The 16695-nt window shown below is 28.3% G+C and overlaps 3 protein-coding genes across 6 annotated transcripts; 2 read left to right on the top strand and 1 right to left on the bottom strand.

The window, feature by feature from the left end:
- The first annotated feature begins 470 nt into the window (after positions 1-470).
- Positions 471-7346, top strand: LOC122499111 (nuclear pore complex protein Nup154). 2 transcript variants are annotated; one of them, XM_043607206.1, is made up of 26 exons: positions 471-626; positions 1074-1199; positions 1306-1437; positions 1542-1638; positions 1704-1867; positions 1955-2100; positions 2173-2438; positions 2514-2764; positions 2836-3089; positions 3233-3406; positions 3496-3795; positions 3882-3979; positions 4078-4267; positions 4356-4450; positions 4595-4691; positions 4762-4839; positions 4980-5176; positions 5251-5395; positions 5475-5710; positions 5800-5947; positions 6058-6156; positions 6268-6388; positions 6471-6581; positions 6652-6772; positions 6861-6983; positions 7057-7346. In XM_043607206.1, exons 2-26 carry the CDS (start codon positions 1079-1081, stop codon positions 7181-7183), a joined length of 3891 nt encoding a protein of 1296 aa, XP_043463141.1. In that variant the 5' UTR covers positions 471-626; positions 1074-1078; the 3' UTR covers positions 7184-7346. The 2 variants fall into 2 exon arrangements, with proteins under 2 accessions (XP_043463141.1, XP_043463140.1); XM_043607205.1 differs by lacking the exon at positions 471-626 and having other exon boundaries at positions 1061-1199.
- A 552-nt stretch (positions 7347-7898) lies between these two features.
- On the bottom strand, positions 7899-12488 carry LOC122499112 (eukaryotic translation initiation factor 2-alpha kinase-like). Of its 2 annotated transcripts, none has more exons than XM_043607209.1 (13): positions 12079-12488; positions 11768-11894; positions 11521-11692; positions 11288-11444; positions 11032-11200; positions 10676-10940; positions 10489-10590; positions 10236-10419; positions 10047-10152; positions 9761-9966; positions 8963-9677; positions 8533-8877; positions 7899-8440 (listed from the first exon to the last, which is right to left on the bottom strand). In XM_043607209.1, exons 1-13 carry the CDS (start codon positions 12216-12218, stop codon positions 8210-8212), a joined length of 2919 nt encoding a protein of 972 aa, XP_043463144.1. In that variant the 5' UTR covers positions 12219-12488; the 3' UTR covers positions 7899-8209. The 2 variants fall into 2 exon arrangements, with proteins under 2 accessions (XP_043463144.1, XP_043463143.1); XM_043607208.1 differs by having other exon boundaries at positions 10489-10599; positions 12079-12487.
- A 403-nt stretch (positions 12489-12891) lies between these two features.
- LOC122499110 (modifier of mdg4) lies at positions 12892-16556 on the top strand. Of its 2 annotated transcripts, none has more exons than XM_043607204.1 (4): positions 12892-13335; positions 13595-13791; positions 13967-14143; positions 15679-16556. In XM_043607204.1, the coding sequence occupies exons 2-4, from the start codon at positions 13609-13611 to the stop codon at positions 16324-16326; spliced, it is 1008 nt and encodes a 335-aa protein (XP_043463139.1). In that variant the 5' UTR covers positions 12892-13335; positions 13595-13608; the 3' UTR covers positions 16327-16556. The 2 variants fall into 2 exon arrangements, with proteins under 2 accessions (XP_043463139.1, XP_043463138.1); XM_043607203.1 differs by having other exon boundaries at positions 12898-13335; positions 13600-13791.
- The last annotated feature ends 139 nt before the right edge of the window (positions 16557-16695 follow it).

Genomic DNA, 16695 nt, shown 5'->3' with positions numbered 1-16695 from the left:
TGAAAATAATTTTTATTTTTTAATAATTATTTTTTTGTTCCTCAATCGCAATATGTGTATTAACCTTTAAGATGTAGTCGCAGCAGAAAACGTAAGGTTGAGTTCACAATAGACTCAACCTTGTGTGATCAATGAAAAGATGCAAAATCAAGATTGCAAAGGCTATGCATTGATCAAGTTTGTCAATTGTGGACTTGGCCTGAAAACGCTAAAATGTGCGTTAAGGCCAACGCAGAATGAATACGGATACGCATACGGAAACAGGGCATTGGAAAGAAAAGGACGCAGACAGCTTCTGTCATTATCTTTCGCAAGTCCTGTTCCCGTATCCGTATTCATTCTGCGTTGACCCTTAAAGAAGCATTCAGACTAAATTTAAATTCACTAACTCTCTTACACTTGTACGTTTCCATGGCAACCTGCAGGCAGACAAGTTACAACAGAGGTCTGAATGTTCCTTTAAACGCAAGCATGTAAACACAGCCTCAAGCATTTAAAAAAACCTTTCTATGAAAAAAACGAAAACCCAACAGTTAGAATCAATCGAAATCGGCGCTTACCGCCCGGTAGATTTTTATTACCTGATTATTAATATTAAAAATTAAGTTTATGCTTAATTTTTCCGAGTAAGTAATTATTTTCAAATATTTTAATTTATATACAATTTTCTAGAAAAGTATTTGTTGAAACTGATATACTTGTTATTTTTCACATAACCTCACATTTTGAATTTTTGCATTTCTTTGATAATATACTGATGATAAACTTTTAAAAAAAGTTTTGTAGATATTTTCAAATGATATTATATTTATTTTTTTTAATTGGACAATTAAATGCACTCGGTTTAAAAACAATAATTTTTCTCATGTGTTTCTACTTAGTTTCTTAATTATTTACAAATTCTATTTGTAATTTTTCATTTTAGGTAGAACAAGTTTTGATTCATTAGAAAGTTTATCTTTTAGAAATACAGTTGATGCAATAATTGGTTTCTTAAATCATTATTTCAAATGTTAGGAAAAATCAATCTATAATTGAAAAAAAATATAAAAATTAAATTATGTTTCTTACAGAAAAAATGGAGCCACTGAAAATTCACCTGGATTCCTTGGAAATGGCAGGAAAAATGGTAGACAAACATATTAATGCAGACAGTAATTTTCCGTCTTTAATTAATCTTATGAGATATACTGCACAAGGTACAGTAGACAAAAAAATGTTACATTAATATAACTTTATTTTTATACAATTAAGCAAACATAAAATTGTTTAAATGTGATTATTTTATTTAATATATATTTGCAGGTGGTTCAACAGTAAGCGGTCTAGATGTATATGATTATCCAAATTTAAATGGATCTAATTTATTAAATGTAAATCACATGAAAATTCACAGTAAAATTCCTTTACCGTCGGAAGTTATGGAACATTTTGGACGTATCCTTTGAAAATTATGTTTATTTATTAATATAAAAAATATAATTATGAAATAATAACAGTTATTTTAAAATTTGAATGAATTTTCCATAATATATATTTAGATATGCAATGCCACTGCATGATGGGGATTTTTACGGATATTTCGAAAGCGTGGCTTACTATTGACAGTGACATTTACGTTTGGTCTTATGAAAATGAGTATGTTTTACATTAAAAATAAATAGAATTGAAACTATAATAACTGAATATTTAATTATCTACAGATCTGATGTGGCGTACTTTGACGGATTGAACGAAACAATTATTAGTGTTGGTTTGGTGAAACCAAAACCTGGAATATTTCAAAGTTACGTGAAATATTTACTCATTTTAACAACTACTGTCGAAATAACTGTCCTTGGTGTTACTTTAACTGAAACGAAGAATGGTAAAATTTCAGTAAATTCTAATATTAAAGTTAATTGTTTAAATATTATGTACAGTTTTTTAAAAAAAATATATCTTGTCATTCAAGGTTCTCAAGGAGAAATACAGTTAGTTCCAGAGCCAATTTTTACAGTTGCCACTGATGGAGTCGCTATTACGACAATTGCTAATACAAATAGTGGAAGAATTTTTCTTGGCGGCAGAAATGGATCTCTTTATGAAATATACTATCAAGTAAAAAAAAATTAATTTTATAATAATATTTGTCATAAAATAAAAAAAAATATTTTATATTACTATTTTTAGGCGGAAAGCAGTTGGTTTGGAAAACGTTGTAAAAAATTAAATCACTCGGAAGGTCCACTATCGTTTCTAGTTCCTTCATTCGTTTCAATTGCATTAAGTGAAGAAGAATCAATTATTCAAATATCGGTAGATGACACGAGGCATATTTTGTTTACTCTTGGAGATAAAGGAAGTATAACTGTTTGGGACATTGACAATGGAGGAGCATCCAAAATTACAACTATGACACAAAGTACTCTTGTACAAAATTCAGTTCATGCTGTTAAGTGGGTATTTTGTTTTTATTTCTTAATTATTTTAATAATTTAACAACTTTCACTTTTTCACTTTTTTTGTTATAGAACCCTTGATAGTAATAATTTTCGGCCCTTGGTCAGTATATCAGTTATTACAGAATCAGAATCGCAACATTTGAATTTAGTTGCAGTAGCAGCAACAGGAACTAGATTTTATTTTAGCTGTAGTTCAGTTTCAAATCCTTGCAGTAGACCACAGGGTCTTCAATTAATTCATGTTAGATTACCGCCTGGCTATGCAGCAAATGCTCCAGTTCTCCGACCGAGGAAAGTTCAAATGGCCCATTATAGAAAAGGTTAAATTTATTTTATTCAAGAAATATTTTAATTTGAGCAAATGTAATTTAATATTTTTATAATTTATTAGGAACATTAATATTGACCTGTGGCGGAGATTCTGAAACTGTATGGTGCTTAACAAATGATGTTTTTCCCTTCACCACTTATCTTGCTGAAACACAAAGCATTCTTCCACTCGACAGCCCAGTTTGGTCAATGGCAGAAATTCTTGGCGAACCTGCAATACAAATAGAGACGTTTAATGGGTTACAAGGAGATCCTCCTCTTTTAGTGAGGCAACATATGGAACCACCTAGGAAATTTATTTTTTTAACTGCACAAGTAAGTGGACATTAATTTTATTCACCGTCATGAAATTTATATCTAGATAATTCAAATTGTAAGCAAATAAATGTGGAAAAAATAAGTGCTTTTAAGAATATTATTTTTATTATGATTAGTATAATTAGTTTTTAATATTTTAGGGAGCAATAATATTGATTCAAGAACGGCCAGTGGATATTCTTCGGCAGCTTCTTTTAAAACAGCGTGGACCTGATTCAGAACCAGTCAGAGCTTATTTCCAATCACAATCACCAGAACAAGCATGTGCTACGTGTTTGATTTTAGCTACTCTTGAAAGTTCTCAAAATGTTCAAGTGTGTTTTTATTCATATATTTATAATATTTTATTCTTACATTTTTTATCCAATTTGATTTGTTTTTGAATTTTGTTAAATCTTTCTAGTTATCCGAATGGGCAACAAGAGCATTTTTCTTATATGGAGGACAAAGGATTTCCAATGTATCAAACATGGAGATTCACAGTGGATTTCCAAATGCAGATCTTCGGACATCAACACCCAGAATGCAAGGCTTAGAATCTCGTTCTATATTTAGATCTCAACAAATGGGTATTTCCACAGATTTGACATTGCAGCAATTTTCTGGAAAACACGGAGGCCTATATCTTTATGTTGGCAGATTGCTCAGACCATTTTGGAATTTAAGATGCATTAAACAAGAAACTGTTAATAACAAATGCCAGGTGAAAAAATTTTTTTTTTTAAATTTGTTATACAACAAAAAATATTATTGTTATTATTATTGTCATTTACTATGAAATGCTTTTAGATTCTTAGTACAGTGTCATCTAACCAAGTTGGATGGATTTTGGGACATTTGCAGGCTTTAAGATCATTCTTGAACAAAAACACTTACATTTCTAAACAGTATGTTTTTAATAATAATTAAAGACCGAACATTTATTTTTCAATTAATTTTAAAAAATTGTATATTAAATTGTAGATGTTAATTTGAAGTAATTTAGTTTTAGAGATAATTCAACTCGAAATATGACGAACGGCTTTGAAATAAGTCAATTCAATGAACCAATTGTTGAGGAAAGAAATTCTTTAGACGCTTTGAAAATTTTTATTACTCATGCTTGTGAGATTCTTGGTCTTTGGAAAATTCTTTGTGAAAATCAACTTCAGAATATAGTTAATTGCCTTTCAAAGGTAACTAACGCTTATCTCAATAATTTCTACTGTTATTTTTTTAAAATTAAGTAGATTATTTATATGGTTTTTTTAAAAAATATTTTAGGAACAAATTAATCAGTTCTCGACTGCGACATTTAGAGATTTAATTTTAATCGGCCATGAAATATCATCTTTGCTTATTATTCACTTGATTGATAGGTGAGAAATTATTATTTTCTTTTTGTAGCAATGTAGTTTTGAAATTTTTTAAATTTATTAAGATTAAGATATATAGATTTATTAAGATTTATTTATTGTACTGCAAACTTAATTTTATATTATGAAGAAACAATTATTTTTTAGTTACTTAGGTGATAATGCTTCAGTTGATGCAGTAAGTACAAAATTACGCGAAATCTGTCCCAACTTGTATAGAAGCGAGGATGCTATTTGTTCAAAGGTATGGAGTTTTAAATTAGACACTCTATTTTGTTTTATTTTTGTAATAATTTTAGTCATGTATTTAACAGGCTAATGAAATTATTCTAAAAGCAAAAAGTTGTACAAATTCCGAGGAAAAAGAAACGTATTTGCAGTCTGCTCTTAAGGTGCGTATTACTAACTTTTTAATAAATAAAATATCAATTCTTTGCTTATGAATATGAAATTAGTGTCAAGGTGTCAATGATAAAAAAAATATTTAACAAGAAAGCATTAAAAAATGATTATTTCTAAAAATATGTTTTAGTTGTGTAAAGAAGTTGCTCCAAGATTAAATTTGGCAGCTGTTTGTCAACAGTTTGTAGCTTGTCAATTTTATTCCGGTGTTTTGGAACTTTGTCTTTGTTGCTCAGAAAGAATTGATCCAAACAATGCTGCATTGCATTATTATAAAAATAACGAGCCAATTGAAGATTATGAAGGCAATGCTGCTTATTCGAAACGGTATGATTTTTATTTGATTTTAGAAGAAATAATATTCTGTGGAGTTGGATGATTAAACTCAGATTTTCCAACAGGTTAGAGATTTATAAAGAATTCACTGCAATGTTGGATCATCTGTACAATCAAAGTATTTCTAATCCTTTGAATCCAACAATTCCAAGCAAACCAGGTCCTCCTATTCGAAGTATTACAGGGATTAATGCACCAGCAAAGGATGTGGTAACAGTCATATTATAGATTACTATCGAAATAAAGTAGGTAATCAATTATTTTTTATTGAAATAATGTTTAATTACAGTTACACGAGATTATCGACGAGGCATTGCATTCCTCGTGTGAAACTTTACATGCTTCAATTTATTTGTGGATGATTGAAAAAGGTCTTCATGGAGAACTAATCGCACTCGCTGCTCCTTCCTTGGAAGCATATCTTATACGAGTTGGAGCACCAGAATTATTATGGCAGTATTATGAACGAAACAAAAATCACGCGGGAGCTGCCAAAATCTTGGATTCACTGGCTACAAAACCTGGGTATGCATTTATCAACATCAACAATTATTATTATTAGCTGCACCTTTCAAGGGGATTACTATCTATTACCGTGTGGTTTTTGTTTAAAGAACTGGCGTTCCTTTGACTCAACGTGTCGAATATTTAGCTCGTGCAGTAATTTGTATGCGAAGTGACAGAGCAGGGTATGCTCCTTATCTTGGAGTTTTTCTGCGAGAACTGGAAGACAAAGTTGAAATAGCAAGAATTCAGCAACAGGTATTTATTTCTATAAATAAAATCTTTTGCTACCGCTATTCGAGTGTAAATATTTTTAGTATATTTTTCTTTCTTGTAAAAGAATTCAATTTATTTTAATTCAATTTCAGATACTGGAAACCATTGCAAATGAAGAGAATATTCTTGATCCTGCCACTGTTCGAGATGCAAAGATAAGATTGAATTCTTCCTTATTAGATATTACACAGGTATTTTAATTTAATCTAACTACATATTAATTTTTAATAGAATTACATACAAAAATGTATTGTTAATAAAATTTTGTAGTGGAAAATTAAAATGAAAAATATGTTTTTCAGTTATATGAAGATTATGCGGAACCACTTCAACTTTGGGAGTGTAAATTGGCAATCATACATTGCTCAGGACATCAGGATTCAATGTTAATTCAAGGAATTTGGACCAACATAATTGATAATGGTAATATTTTTTTTCATATGTATTCATATTATTATTATTGTTTATACATGATTTAGTGTTATTTATTATTCTTTCGGTACAGAATTAAGAAACGCCACGTCTCCATCATCTGAAGATAAGTTAGTAATTCTCTTGACTAAAGTTAAACAACTTGGACAAGATTACTTTGGAAGTCCACATTGCTTTCCCATAGGTATGAGTTGTTATTTTGATAATAAACAACATAGTTAATTATTATTAAAGTTTTATTTATCTTTTTCTAGACTTTTTATTAAAACAATTGGAAATTCGAGCTTGTCGATTGAAAATCTCGAATGATCATATAATTAAAGGACTTTTGCAATTAGGAATCCCAATCGAAGATCTCCTAGATTACTATGATAAGTAAGAAAATATTTTAAAAAAAAAACCTATAGTATTTAAATACTTTTTACGTTATAATTCAATACAATGTTACAATTTATTTTATTAGAATGATTGGAGGAAATAACCGCACGTGGCTAAACGAAGGCAATGAATTCCATCTAATTGAATCAACTATGAATCTAGTTAATTACTTCATATCCAATTCAACTATAACTAATAACTTTAACAGGTAAAAATCATTATAAACTTGTAAAATAAGTTTTTCACTTTCTTAATGTTTAATAACCAATGCAATTTTTTAGGATCAAAATAATTACAAAGTGCCAAGACGTTATTTCGAAATGTCTGACTACACTGTTTAGTAAACCAAATGGAGGACAATTAATTGAAAAACTGCGATCGATACAAAGTGTGCTTAATCGTTTGTAAACATTCGTATTGAACTTGAAGTAAAAGATAAAGAAAGAAAACCAATACACTCTTATGTAAAAAATCATTCGATATTTTTATTATATAATATACAGTAGGTACTTTTTTTAAATACTCTGATATTTTGCAATTGTTATTTTTAATAAACACATTCCGATAGAAATTATTTACAAATTTGGAGAAACTGGGGTTATTCCGACATGAATATAACAATATAACGTGATCGGAATCACCCCATCTTCTTTTAAATATATTCATTCATTTACAATACCTATTAATCTTGCTCTGTCAAGTATTAATCAAAACTTAAATTCATCAGAAATCTAATTAATTGAGAAAAAGTAGGTGAAATTAAAAGATAAAATCTACAATACTGTAATATATAATTGGGTAATATGAAAGTAACAAGAGTGTCAATAAATTATTCAAAAAATTGATACAGGTCTCTAATACGGTAAATAAATTAAATTTTATTTTTAATTATAAAATCCATATTTTTCACTCATACTTAACATTCATACAATAGTTTACTAAAAAATATTATTTAACATTACTCGTATTCATACTCATTCATATATACTTAAAATTTAATCATTCATTCATTCTTTAAAATTGTAAATATACATTATTTTTATCACTTTTATCAATTGCCTACAGTCTTATTTTATTATATTTATTGAAGGGTCATACTTAGTCAAAATAATTGAAGAAATTATTATTTACATATTTTTAAAATTGATGTCTTTTATATATACTTGAAATAAAAACTTGAATTTTAGAATAAAAATTAATATGTGCAGAACAATTTTCATCAATGAGAATAGAAAAATTTCCACAAATGTTGAGTTTGCAGTACAAGAATAGTGTACGCGTAGAAGAAAGGCAATATTCATTTCTATTAAGATATGAAGAAATAGTCAATGCGAGATATAGACGTAAAGAAAAAGTATCTTTTGACCAAGTATAATCTATTCAATAAATTAGGTACTCTTAAAAATAATATTAAAAATAATAACATCAGCATGTCTACGATATAAATTCCCATGAAACAGTATTACTACTAGTATTACTGCTTGCCGCTCCCGAAGAATTTCTACTCATTTGTGGCCAATCGAAATGAAATTTTTCATTGTTATCTGCATTTAATTCATTATTCGTTTTCGTTTCTTTATTAGAAGTAGTTAGCCTAGATCTAATTCCTAAAGTAGTTGGCCTTTTTGATGGATCACAATCCAGCATCATTTTCAACAAAGAAAACTGTAAATGAAATAAGTTCAATATTTGATTCTTTTCAAAATTAATAAATAAACATTAATAAAAAAAAAGAAAGACATGTAATAATTGCTTACTTCTGTTGGACATTGAATTTGAAAAGTTTCTGGAAAGATCAAGTTTCTCAAATTGGTCAAAGCTACAACTCTTTCCATTTCAGTTGAAAATGGAGTTAATAGCTCAAAAAGAATAATACCTAATGAATAGATATCTACTTTATAATTATATCTTTTTCCATCCATTTGTTCTGGAGACATATATAAGCGAGTCCCGACCATTGCTGTATGCTGAACTCCCTCTTGTGATGTTACTTCTGGAGAATCACACGGCGTATGAATTTCATCTGAACTTTCTGTCATTGCAACTAATCCAAAGTCTCCAATTTTCACTTTTTTATCAAACGACAGAAAAATATTTGATGGCTAAAATTTATTAAGTTTTAATTGCCTTTTGTTATTTGTGAAAATCGTTTTGTAGTTGATAAAAGTTAAAGTTAATTAAAGTTACCTTTAAGTCACGATGAATAAGACCTTGCAAATGAACATATTCCACTGCATTGACAATCTGTTGAAAAATATTTAATACTCGAGTAGTATCTCTGGATTTATTTTGTTCCTTCAACCATTCTCTCAAACTCATTTTTTTACATAATTGCATTTGTATATATAGAAACATTTTGGCAGATTTTTTATCAAATTTTTTATCCTGAATATTTAAGCTTTCCGAAGCTTTTCTTTTTTCGCTCGTTTGAAATACGATAGATTCTGTACTATCGTAGTGAACTTTACTGACAATTAATTCTTCAACATTTTTGGATAATTCTGATTCTTCTTGTTGTAATTCACTCGCGTAATTATTAGTGAATTCTCGAGATATTTCACTTTCTTGTAGTTGGTCACTTTCATGAGCTTGAAAAACTATAAATGAATCATTATCCTTATCGTTTAATTTCAAGGCTTCAAAAGCACTATCCACAGAAGATTGGTCACTAGGTGCAACATTAATGTGAATAGAAGTTGAAGATTTTACATCATCAAGATATGAACTTGAAATAAAATCACTGCCAGGAAATTTGTTCTTATTTATCCAAAATTGATCAAGCTCTTCTTGCCAACCAACAGGAGGGCACTCTATCCATGCATTAAAATAGCGTACGACATTTTGATGATCCAGTTTCGCAAGAGCTCGAACTTCTCTCATAACTCGTTCTCTAGAGGTGCGACTACATAAATAAAAATCATACTTATTAGAGATTGATGAGTAAATAATATGTAAGTCAATTATGCAAGGAATTAATATGTTTACCTATTGGGTAGAGTTATTCTTTTAATTGCGTAATTGCATTCATCTACTTTATTTTTTGCTTCAAAAACAATTCCATATCCACCTTTGCCTAGGCAATCTACAGGTTCATAGTCTGAGAGAAAACGAGAAATGAATTCGCCACCATTATCAACAACTGCTTTTTGACTCTCTTCATTTTTTTCTATATGAGTCTCAATAATACAAGGCTGCAATTAGAAACAAATTTTCAATTGGAAACAAATTTTACAATTATTAAAAACCAATTAAATTAATTAATCAATCTTACTGGAAGGAGAGCGTCTTTAATAACTGCAGTGGCATTAAAAAGACTTTGTGTAAGCATAAAATTTAAAATAATCGCTGTTGTGATTGAAATCAGTAGTACCTCTTTCCTAAATGTAAATAAATTTTATCAATAAAATATTAATTTTGACAAACAATACCTATTGAAATAAATTAAAAATTGCACACTTACCACCAATACCAAAGGGAAATTATAATTACAGGTACAGAGGTGTCCTCTTCATTTTCTTCAAACTCATCTAGTGAAGACTTTTGTGTTTCGGTAGGGTTCATTTTGTTTACTATAGTTGTATTATTACATTGATTTTTACTATTAATGAATAACTGTTGCTTGGAATACAAAAAAAATCCATTACCTAAATATGAAAAAAAAAAACAATTTCTATATTTAATTATACAATTTCTTCATATATATACATACATACCATTTATATAATTTGAACTGTACAAAACAGACAAAGCAGTAGACTGAACATCATCATTTGACTCAATTAAAATATTATTTTCTATCCTCTCCTTATCTTCTTCTGAAAAAGCTAAAATAAATTTAATAAATTTTTAGCAATTTTAATTATCAACAATACATTCGAAAAATAAAATATAAATTAATACCAATTGCAGGATAAGGTTTCCATGGGAACATTGGAGCTATTTCTTTAACTGTAACAGGGGGATCCAGTATTGATTTCAGTTTTGGATTTTCTTGAACATATAACTGCATGTTATGCATGCCTAAATAAAGTCCAGGATTCATTGAAAATTCAGGATCAGATAATTTTTTATTATTCTCAAATAAATTAATTTCCTTTAAACCAGAATTATCTTCACTCTCATTATTGTCATCTTCTTGCCATATTGTAACAATTGGAGAACTGAACTATGGAAATATTTTTATTTTAAAAGAGTCTATATTTTTAAAAATTTTTAATAAATAGTATTTACTATAAATATGATTAAATTATATTAACCTTATGTTCCCATAGTTTTAATGTAGGATTATTTTTGTCAACGGCCCATACAAGTCCTTCAGGAATAATTACTTTTATTTCAATATCAAGAGGAATTTTTCTTTTATGACAATTGGAATGTGTCTTTGGCGGTAGTGAAAATCCGTGTTGTCCAACACTAAAATTCCATCTGTTGAAATAAAATGAATATTATAAATTTTATTCTTCAAATATGGCTATGAAAACTAATAACGGTTATAACTTGAAAACTAATAACCTTTCATGACCAGATTGAGATTCAACAGCTCGAATAGTTTGTTGATGCCTTTGAATAATAAGTACTTGTTTATTCATATAAGATTCACCGTCTGTCGTATTTTTACAACCGTGAACATCACATGTATATAATATTTCACCAGTTGAAAAAGCAACACCTATTAGAACATTTTTAATGATTTAATACGAAAAATTAATTAACATTATTTCAAATTATTCTTCTTCATTACTAACCATATGAACGAGTTTCTTTTCCTCCAGAAAATACCAAATCAGAATATCGAAATGAAGATTTTAATAACTGATCTGCAGATAAAGGAACTGCTTCCAAATTTTCGCCATCAAACTTATATAGTCCTCCATTCAATGATGGTATTAGTCGAACCCATTGCCCATGATTGTTCAACTAGATAAAAAAAATTCAATACAATTTAAATAATTAGAAAGAAAATAAAATATTTATATCATTTTCTTAATTTACTTCTCTTTGATGAATATTCGATGATAACATTGGATCTTTTCCTAAATCTAAAGTCCATGCTTTTCTTCCTTGATCTGCAGCATTCAGAGCAGATACTTTCCCATCCAAAGTACTAACGAACAAGAAACTGAAAAAATTTTTTTAAATATAAATTTCAATACATCAATCTAGGTAAAACAATCTGCAAAATGTACAATATACGTAATAATAATTGATTTTCTTAAATATTTTGTTTATTTTATTGTTAAAAAAAAGTTATTTATAAATTATGTACATTTTGAAAATATTTACAAGTTTTTAAAATAAACTACCTGTGTAGTGAAATATCATCTGATGTGGCATGATCACAGAATGGTAGTTGACGAATTTCAGCAGTGTTGACGAAAACGTAACAACCCAAAATAATTAATAGACAGTTGAATGCTTTTGTCCATTTAATCAAATTGTACATTTTTTACGCTTATTAAAATTAAAATATCATTTTTTTAAAAGTTGTTTAATAAATATTTTAATTTTTTATAGTCACATAATGAGATTTTGACAAATTTGTCTTTAATAAAACATAAAAAGCAATAACTGAATATTATCACTGCTTATAAATTTTTATAAATATATAATAAGTATAAATACTCAAACAATGTATGTACATAAAAATATATACAGTTCGAAAATAAAGTAAGTTTTAATAACTTTCATATAAACTGTAATACATTTTCCGCCATCTTAAAAAATTACGTCACGTGACTTTAAGGGTCCCATGTGTGAAGACCAACATTCTTAAAAGGGAATGCACAATCGTAAGAATGAGTAAGAGAAGGACAACAATATATGTTTGGTCTTTTCTTACTCATTATTACGATTGCGATAATGCGATTGTGTTAACGTTCCCGTTCCCGTCAGGAATCTATTTTACATTGACCTTGAGTGGAAAAAACAATCAGATATATATCCTTTTCACTCTCATGAAATTCTTTCTGCCAACATGAGACTGCACGTTTAAACTTTTTCCTTTTTTTAGAAAGAAACAAAATATATTTCTATCCTTTTCTCTCTCATAGTCTCTGATCATATGAAGTTTACGGTTTAAGCGTTTAAGCTTTATAAAGAATCGCAAACATAATACATGGGATAGAAAAAGATAGATATAAGTATATTTGTGTCCTTTCCTATTTCATGCATCACGTTCGAGAATCTATTCTTGAGGCTTGATGATTAGAAGTTCCATTCTGCTTGGGCCTAATGATATTGTAGTGTTGACTGTGACAATGACATTTAAATTGAAAAAGAGCTATAGTTTTGTGTTCCACAAGGTCAAAATTTAAATGTCCACTTTTTAAGTGCAACAATTTATTAGTTTTACGTGCTACCAAAGTAGAGAAAAAGTTGTTTTTATATTTTAGAAGAAATATTTATGAATTAGTACTTGATTTGAAATTCATCAACTAATTTGAAAGGGATAAACATAGCATGCCAAGTTCCTCCAGCCGTGGCTCAGGACAATTATAGATTTGGCTGGATCGCAAACAGTTGACCCATTGGTTCTTAATAAGTGATCTTTTTCGTTAAAAGTAAGTTGTTTTCATTAAACCTTGAAATTTATAATTTTCTTTTAAATTTATCACATTGAGAAATATTGTTTCATAAAGTTTACGAATCAAGTATTTAATAATTCTTATAATTTTATTTCTCTCTGTGAAATTTTATATTTGACGATTAGATTTTTATAATTAAAAAATGTTAGATTATGAGATACAATTCATGCAATGCACATGTAATTGTATAATTTTTAAATAATATCTTTAATTTGTAAATTTTGTTTTCTTCGAGAAAAGTCAGGAAGTATGGAAGGTCAAAAGTATTGCTTACGCTGGCATAACTTCCAAAACACACTATTGAGTTCTTTACCAAAGTTATTGGACGGAGGTCTTCTTACTGACGTCACCTTAAGTGCTGGTGGCAGACACATTCATGCTCACAGGATAATTCTTTCAGCTTGTAGTTTTTACTTCAAAGAATTGTTTAAAGTAATGTATTTATTTAAACTATCAACATTTTAAGAAATTTAAACTTTTTTAAATTTGTATTCTCTATTATAAATAGAGCGAGCTAGAATTTTTCATAAATTGATAAGAAGCGAAAATGGATAATTATATTTATATGAAAATGATTTTGTTTTAATGTTTTTTGCATAAATTTCAGGACTTGAATGCTTCTCAGCATCCCGTTATTGTTTTACCAGGCATGGAATATTCAAATTTATGTGCATTAGTCACATTTATGTATAATGGAGAAGTAAACATATATCAGGAACAGTTACCTGCACTTTTGGCAATGGCAGACACTTTGCACATTCGTGGATTGGCAGATATTACAGGGGTACGTCCTTTTAGCATGAAAATTTAATTATTTCAAATTCTAACTTTAATGAAATTTCCAATATCACTTTTGTCATCACACCATTGCGTTTATAATAGCAAATATAAATTCACATACTTCTTTCAGTTAAATTTTTTAAATTTTATTAGAAGCTATTACAGATCATTAATAAAATCCAATTATAACAATTTAGTTTTAACTTTTTTCTTTTATATGAATAATTCTTTATTAATTCTTTTTAATAAATGAAAAACTGTTGTTACTGTAAACGATTTTTTTTATTATTAACTAAGAAAAACAATAATGCATGGAGGAACAGAAATAAGATTCTACATTGGAACATTTTTAATTAAAGCAAATTCTCTGAAAGAATAAATTTTATTTTTGCTTTGTTTGTTCAGAGTATTTTCTATATCCTTAAACTAAAAGTATGCTAACAAAGTAGTTTTCTTTTATTGAGGTGTTTAGTGCACTAATAATAATAATTTACATTGATATTAAAAAAAATCATTATGTAAAATGAATATTTAATATTATATGATTATAAAGACGCTAAAATTTGATGAATTTGTAATTATAAATTTCGCTAACGCACAAAGCGTGTAAAATGAATTTCTTTTTTCTAAACCCTAATTTATTTAGGACCTGAATAATAATAATAATAATAATAAGTATATATAGAATGTAGTAGCACCACCACCTCATTAGCAGAATTAATGGGTCCCATGTATTTACATAGTCAATCCAGTTGTCCTTAACAAAAAACAAATTGCAAATAAACATTGCTTGTTCCCTTTCTAATCTCTATATCACCCTATGATCGTGTTGTTTTGTTCAGGTCACTTAAATACATTCACTGTCGTTCCTCAAGAAGTACTTCACACAGGATTTAGCCAGTACATTTTATATTCATATGTGCATCAAGGGAACGATAATGAATAAAAACGATATCCATGAGATCAAGAATCGTTGTGTGTGTTGCAACTAAATGCAAGTGGATGCATCCCATGGAACTTTATCCCATAGAATGAATTTACAGGTATATTTAAAATAGATTATTCATGATTTTTATTTTACATTTTTAATGGATAGCAAGCACTTAGGGACTAGAAATAAGACTTGAAAATTTAAATTAAAATTTCAATTAAATGTACCCATGGAGATTTCTTTCAAATATAAGTATTATTATCTCGTATTCATTCATGCCAGCTCTAACATAACCAATGATATTAATTTTTCCACTCAAATCCCTCAAGCTGGTTTGACAATGTACTGATCCTTCTTTCTCCTCATGGTGGATTGGTTGTGCCTCACATAAACTGATTTTTGTAATATCTTTATTTTATAATGTAATGTTGATTATTTTTACCAGCTTGAGAGATTAGTAAATGATTGTCAATTAAAAATGAGAATGCCAATTGTAAAAAAGAAATTTACATGTTCATGCTACTTTTACCTAATATTTTATTGTTAATAAATATTAATTTTTTTTTTTTTTTCCTATCAACCTAATTCAAAACAATATTTTACTTTAGATAAATTCAACTTACGACAATGGAATGATCGTCGATCCATCTCAAGATAAAGATGCGACTAATACGACAATAAAAACAGAAGTAAAAGACAGTAATCTAAATTCAGAAATGGAATCTGTATCTAGCAATTATGCTGTGGACAGCATAGAAGGAGAGTTGTCAAACGATTTGGATAGTATGTCATATAGTGTAAAAACGAAGCCTTATTATTCTATAAATGCAAAACTGAACCAAAGGGAAAAGAAGCCTGTGATTGGAAGTATTACTCCTATTAAATCTATTGAGACTAATTATAAGACAAATGTAATTGAAGAATCGTCTCTACTTGTTGATGATTCAAATGCAATTGAAGATAATTCAAAGCTGCTTCCAACTTTAGATACAAATTTAAAATTCATCTCTGGATCACTATCTAACAGAACCTCACAAACTTGCAACAAAACTAGTGTAACTTGCCTAGTTTGTGGAAAACAATTGAGCAATCAGTATAATCTAAGAGTCCACATGGAAACGCATAGTAATAGTTCTTACAGTTGTGCAGCTTGCTCTCATGTATCACGCTCTCGCGATGCTCTTAGAAAACATGTTTCATACAGACATCCAGTAACATCACCGCAGAAACGTTCAAGATATTCTTCAAAATCATGAGTTGAATTTCACTGAAAATTTTAATTATTATTTATGTACAATAATAAGCTGTATATTAAACATTATACACAGAAATAATTTAGTTTTGAAGAATAGAATTAAATAAGAAGAGAGAAAGAGAAAAAGAGAGAGAGAGAGTATGCGAATGTGTCAAAACTTTCAATGTTTAAATGATTACTGTTTTCTTGTTATCGTTAAATTGTTTTAATAAAGACATTTTAGAATTTAAACTTTAAATTTTAATTTATTATTTTCAGTACTGTTATTGAATTTTTTTTAAATTATTAGAAACGAAAAAAAGACCGCATTGAGCGTTTGTAGATTTTTCTTTATTGCACAAAATAACTTTCTTATTATATTTAAATAATT

Source organism: Leptopilina heterotoma, unplaced genomic scaffold, assembly GCF_015476425.1.
Source record: "Leptopilina heterotoma isolate Lh14 unplaced genomic scaffold, ASM1547642v1 Lhet_166, whole genome shotgun sequence".
NCBI lineage: Eukaryota > Metazoa > Arthropoda > Insecta > Hymenoptera > Figitidae > Leptopilina > Leptopilina heterotoma.
This window is presented reverse-complemented; position numbering and strand designations above follow the sequence as displayed.

Coding starts and splice junctions, on each gene's coding strand:
- LOC122499111 (XM_043607205.1), top strand. CDS start 1,061: ATGTTTCTTACAGAAAAAATGGAGCCACTGAAAATTCACCTGGATTCC. Junction 1,639..1,703: donor GTTTGGTCTTATGAAAATGA/GTATGTTTTACA, acceptor AATTATCTACAG/ATCTGATGTGGCGTACTTTG. Junction 3,407..3,495: donor AAAGTTCTCAAAATGTTCAA/GTGTGTTTTTAT, acceptor AAATCTTTCTAG/TTATCCGAATGGGCAACAAG.
- LOC122499112 (XM_043607208.1), bottom strand. CDS start 12,218: ATGTACAATTTGATTAAATGGACAAAAGCATTCAACTGTCTATTAATT. Junction 11,895..12,078: donor GATGATATTTCACTACACAG/GTAGTTTATTTT, acceptor AAATTTTTTCAG/TTTCTTGTTCGTTAGTACTT. Junction 9,967..10,046: donor TTAAAGACGCTCTCCTTCCA/GTAAGATTGATT, acceptor TTCTAATTGCAG/CCTTGTATTATTGAGACTCA.
- LOC122499110 (XM_043607204.1), top strand. CDS start 13,609: ATGGAAGGTCAAAAGTATTGCTTACGCTGGCATAACTTCCAAAACACA. Junction 13,792..13,966: donor ACTTCAAAGAATTGTTTAAA/GTAATGTATTTA, acceptor CATAAATTTCAG/GACTTGAATGCTTCTCAGCA. Junction 14,144..15,678: donor GATTGGCAGATATTACAGGG/GTACGTCCTTTT, acceptor ATTTTACTTTAG/ATAAATTCAACTTACGACAA.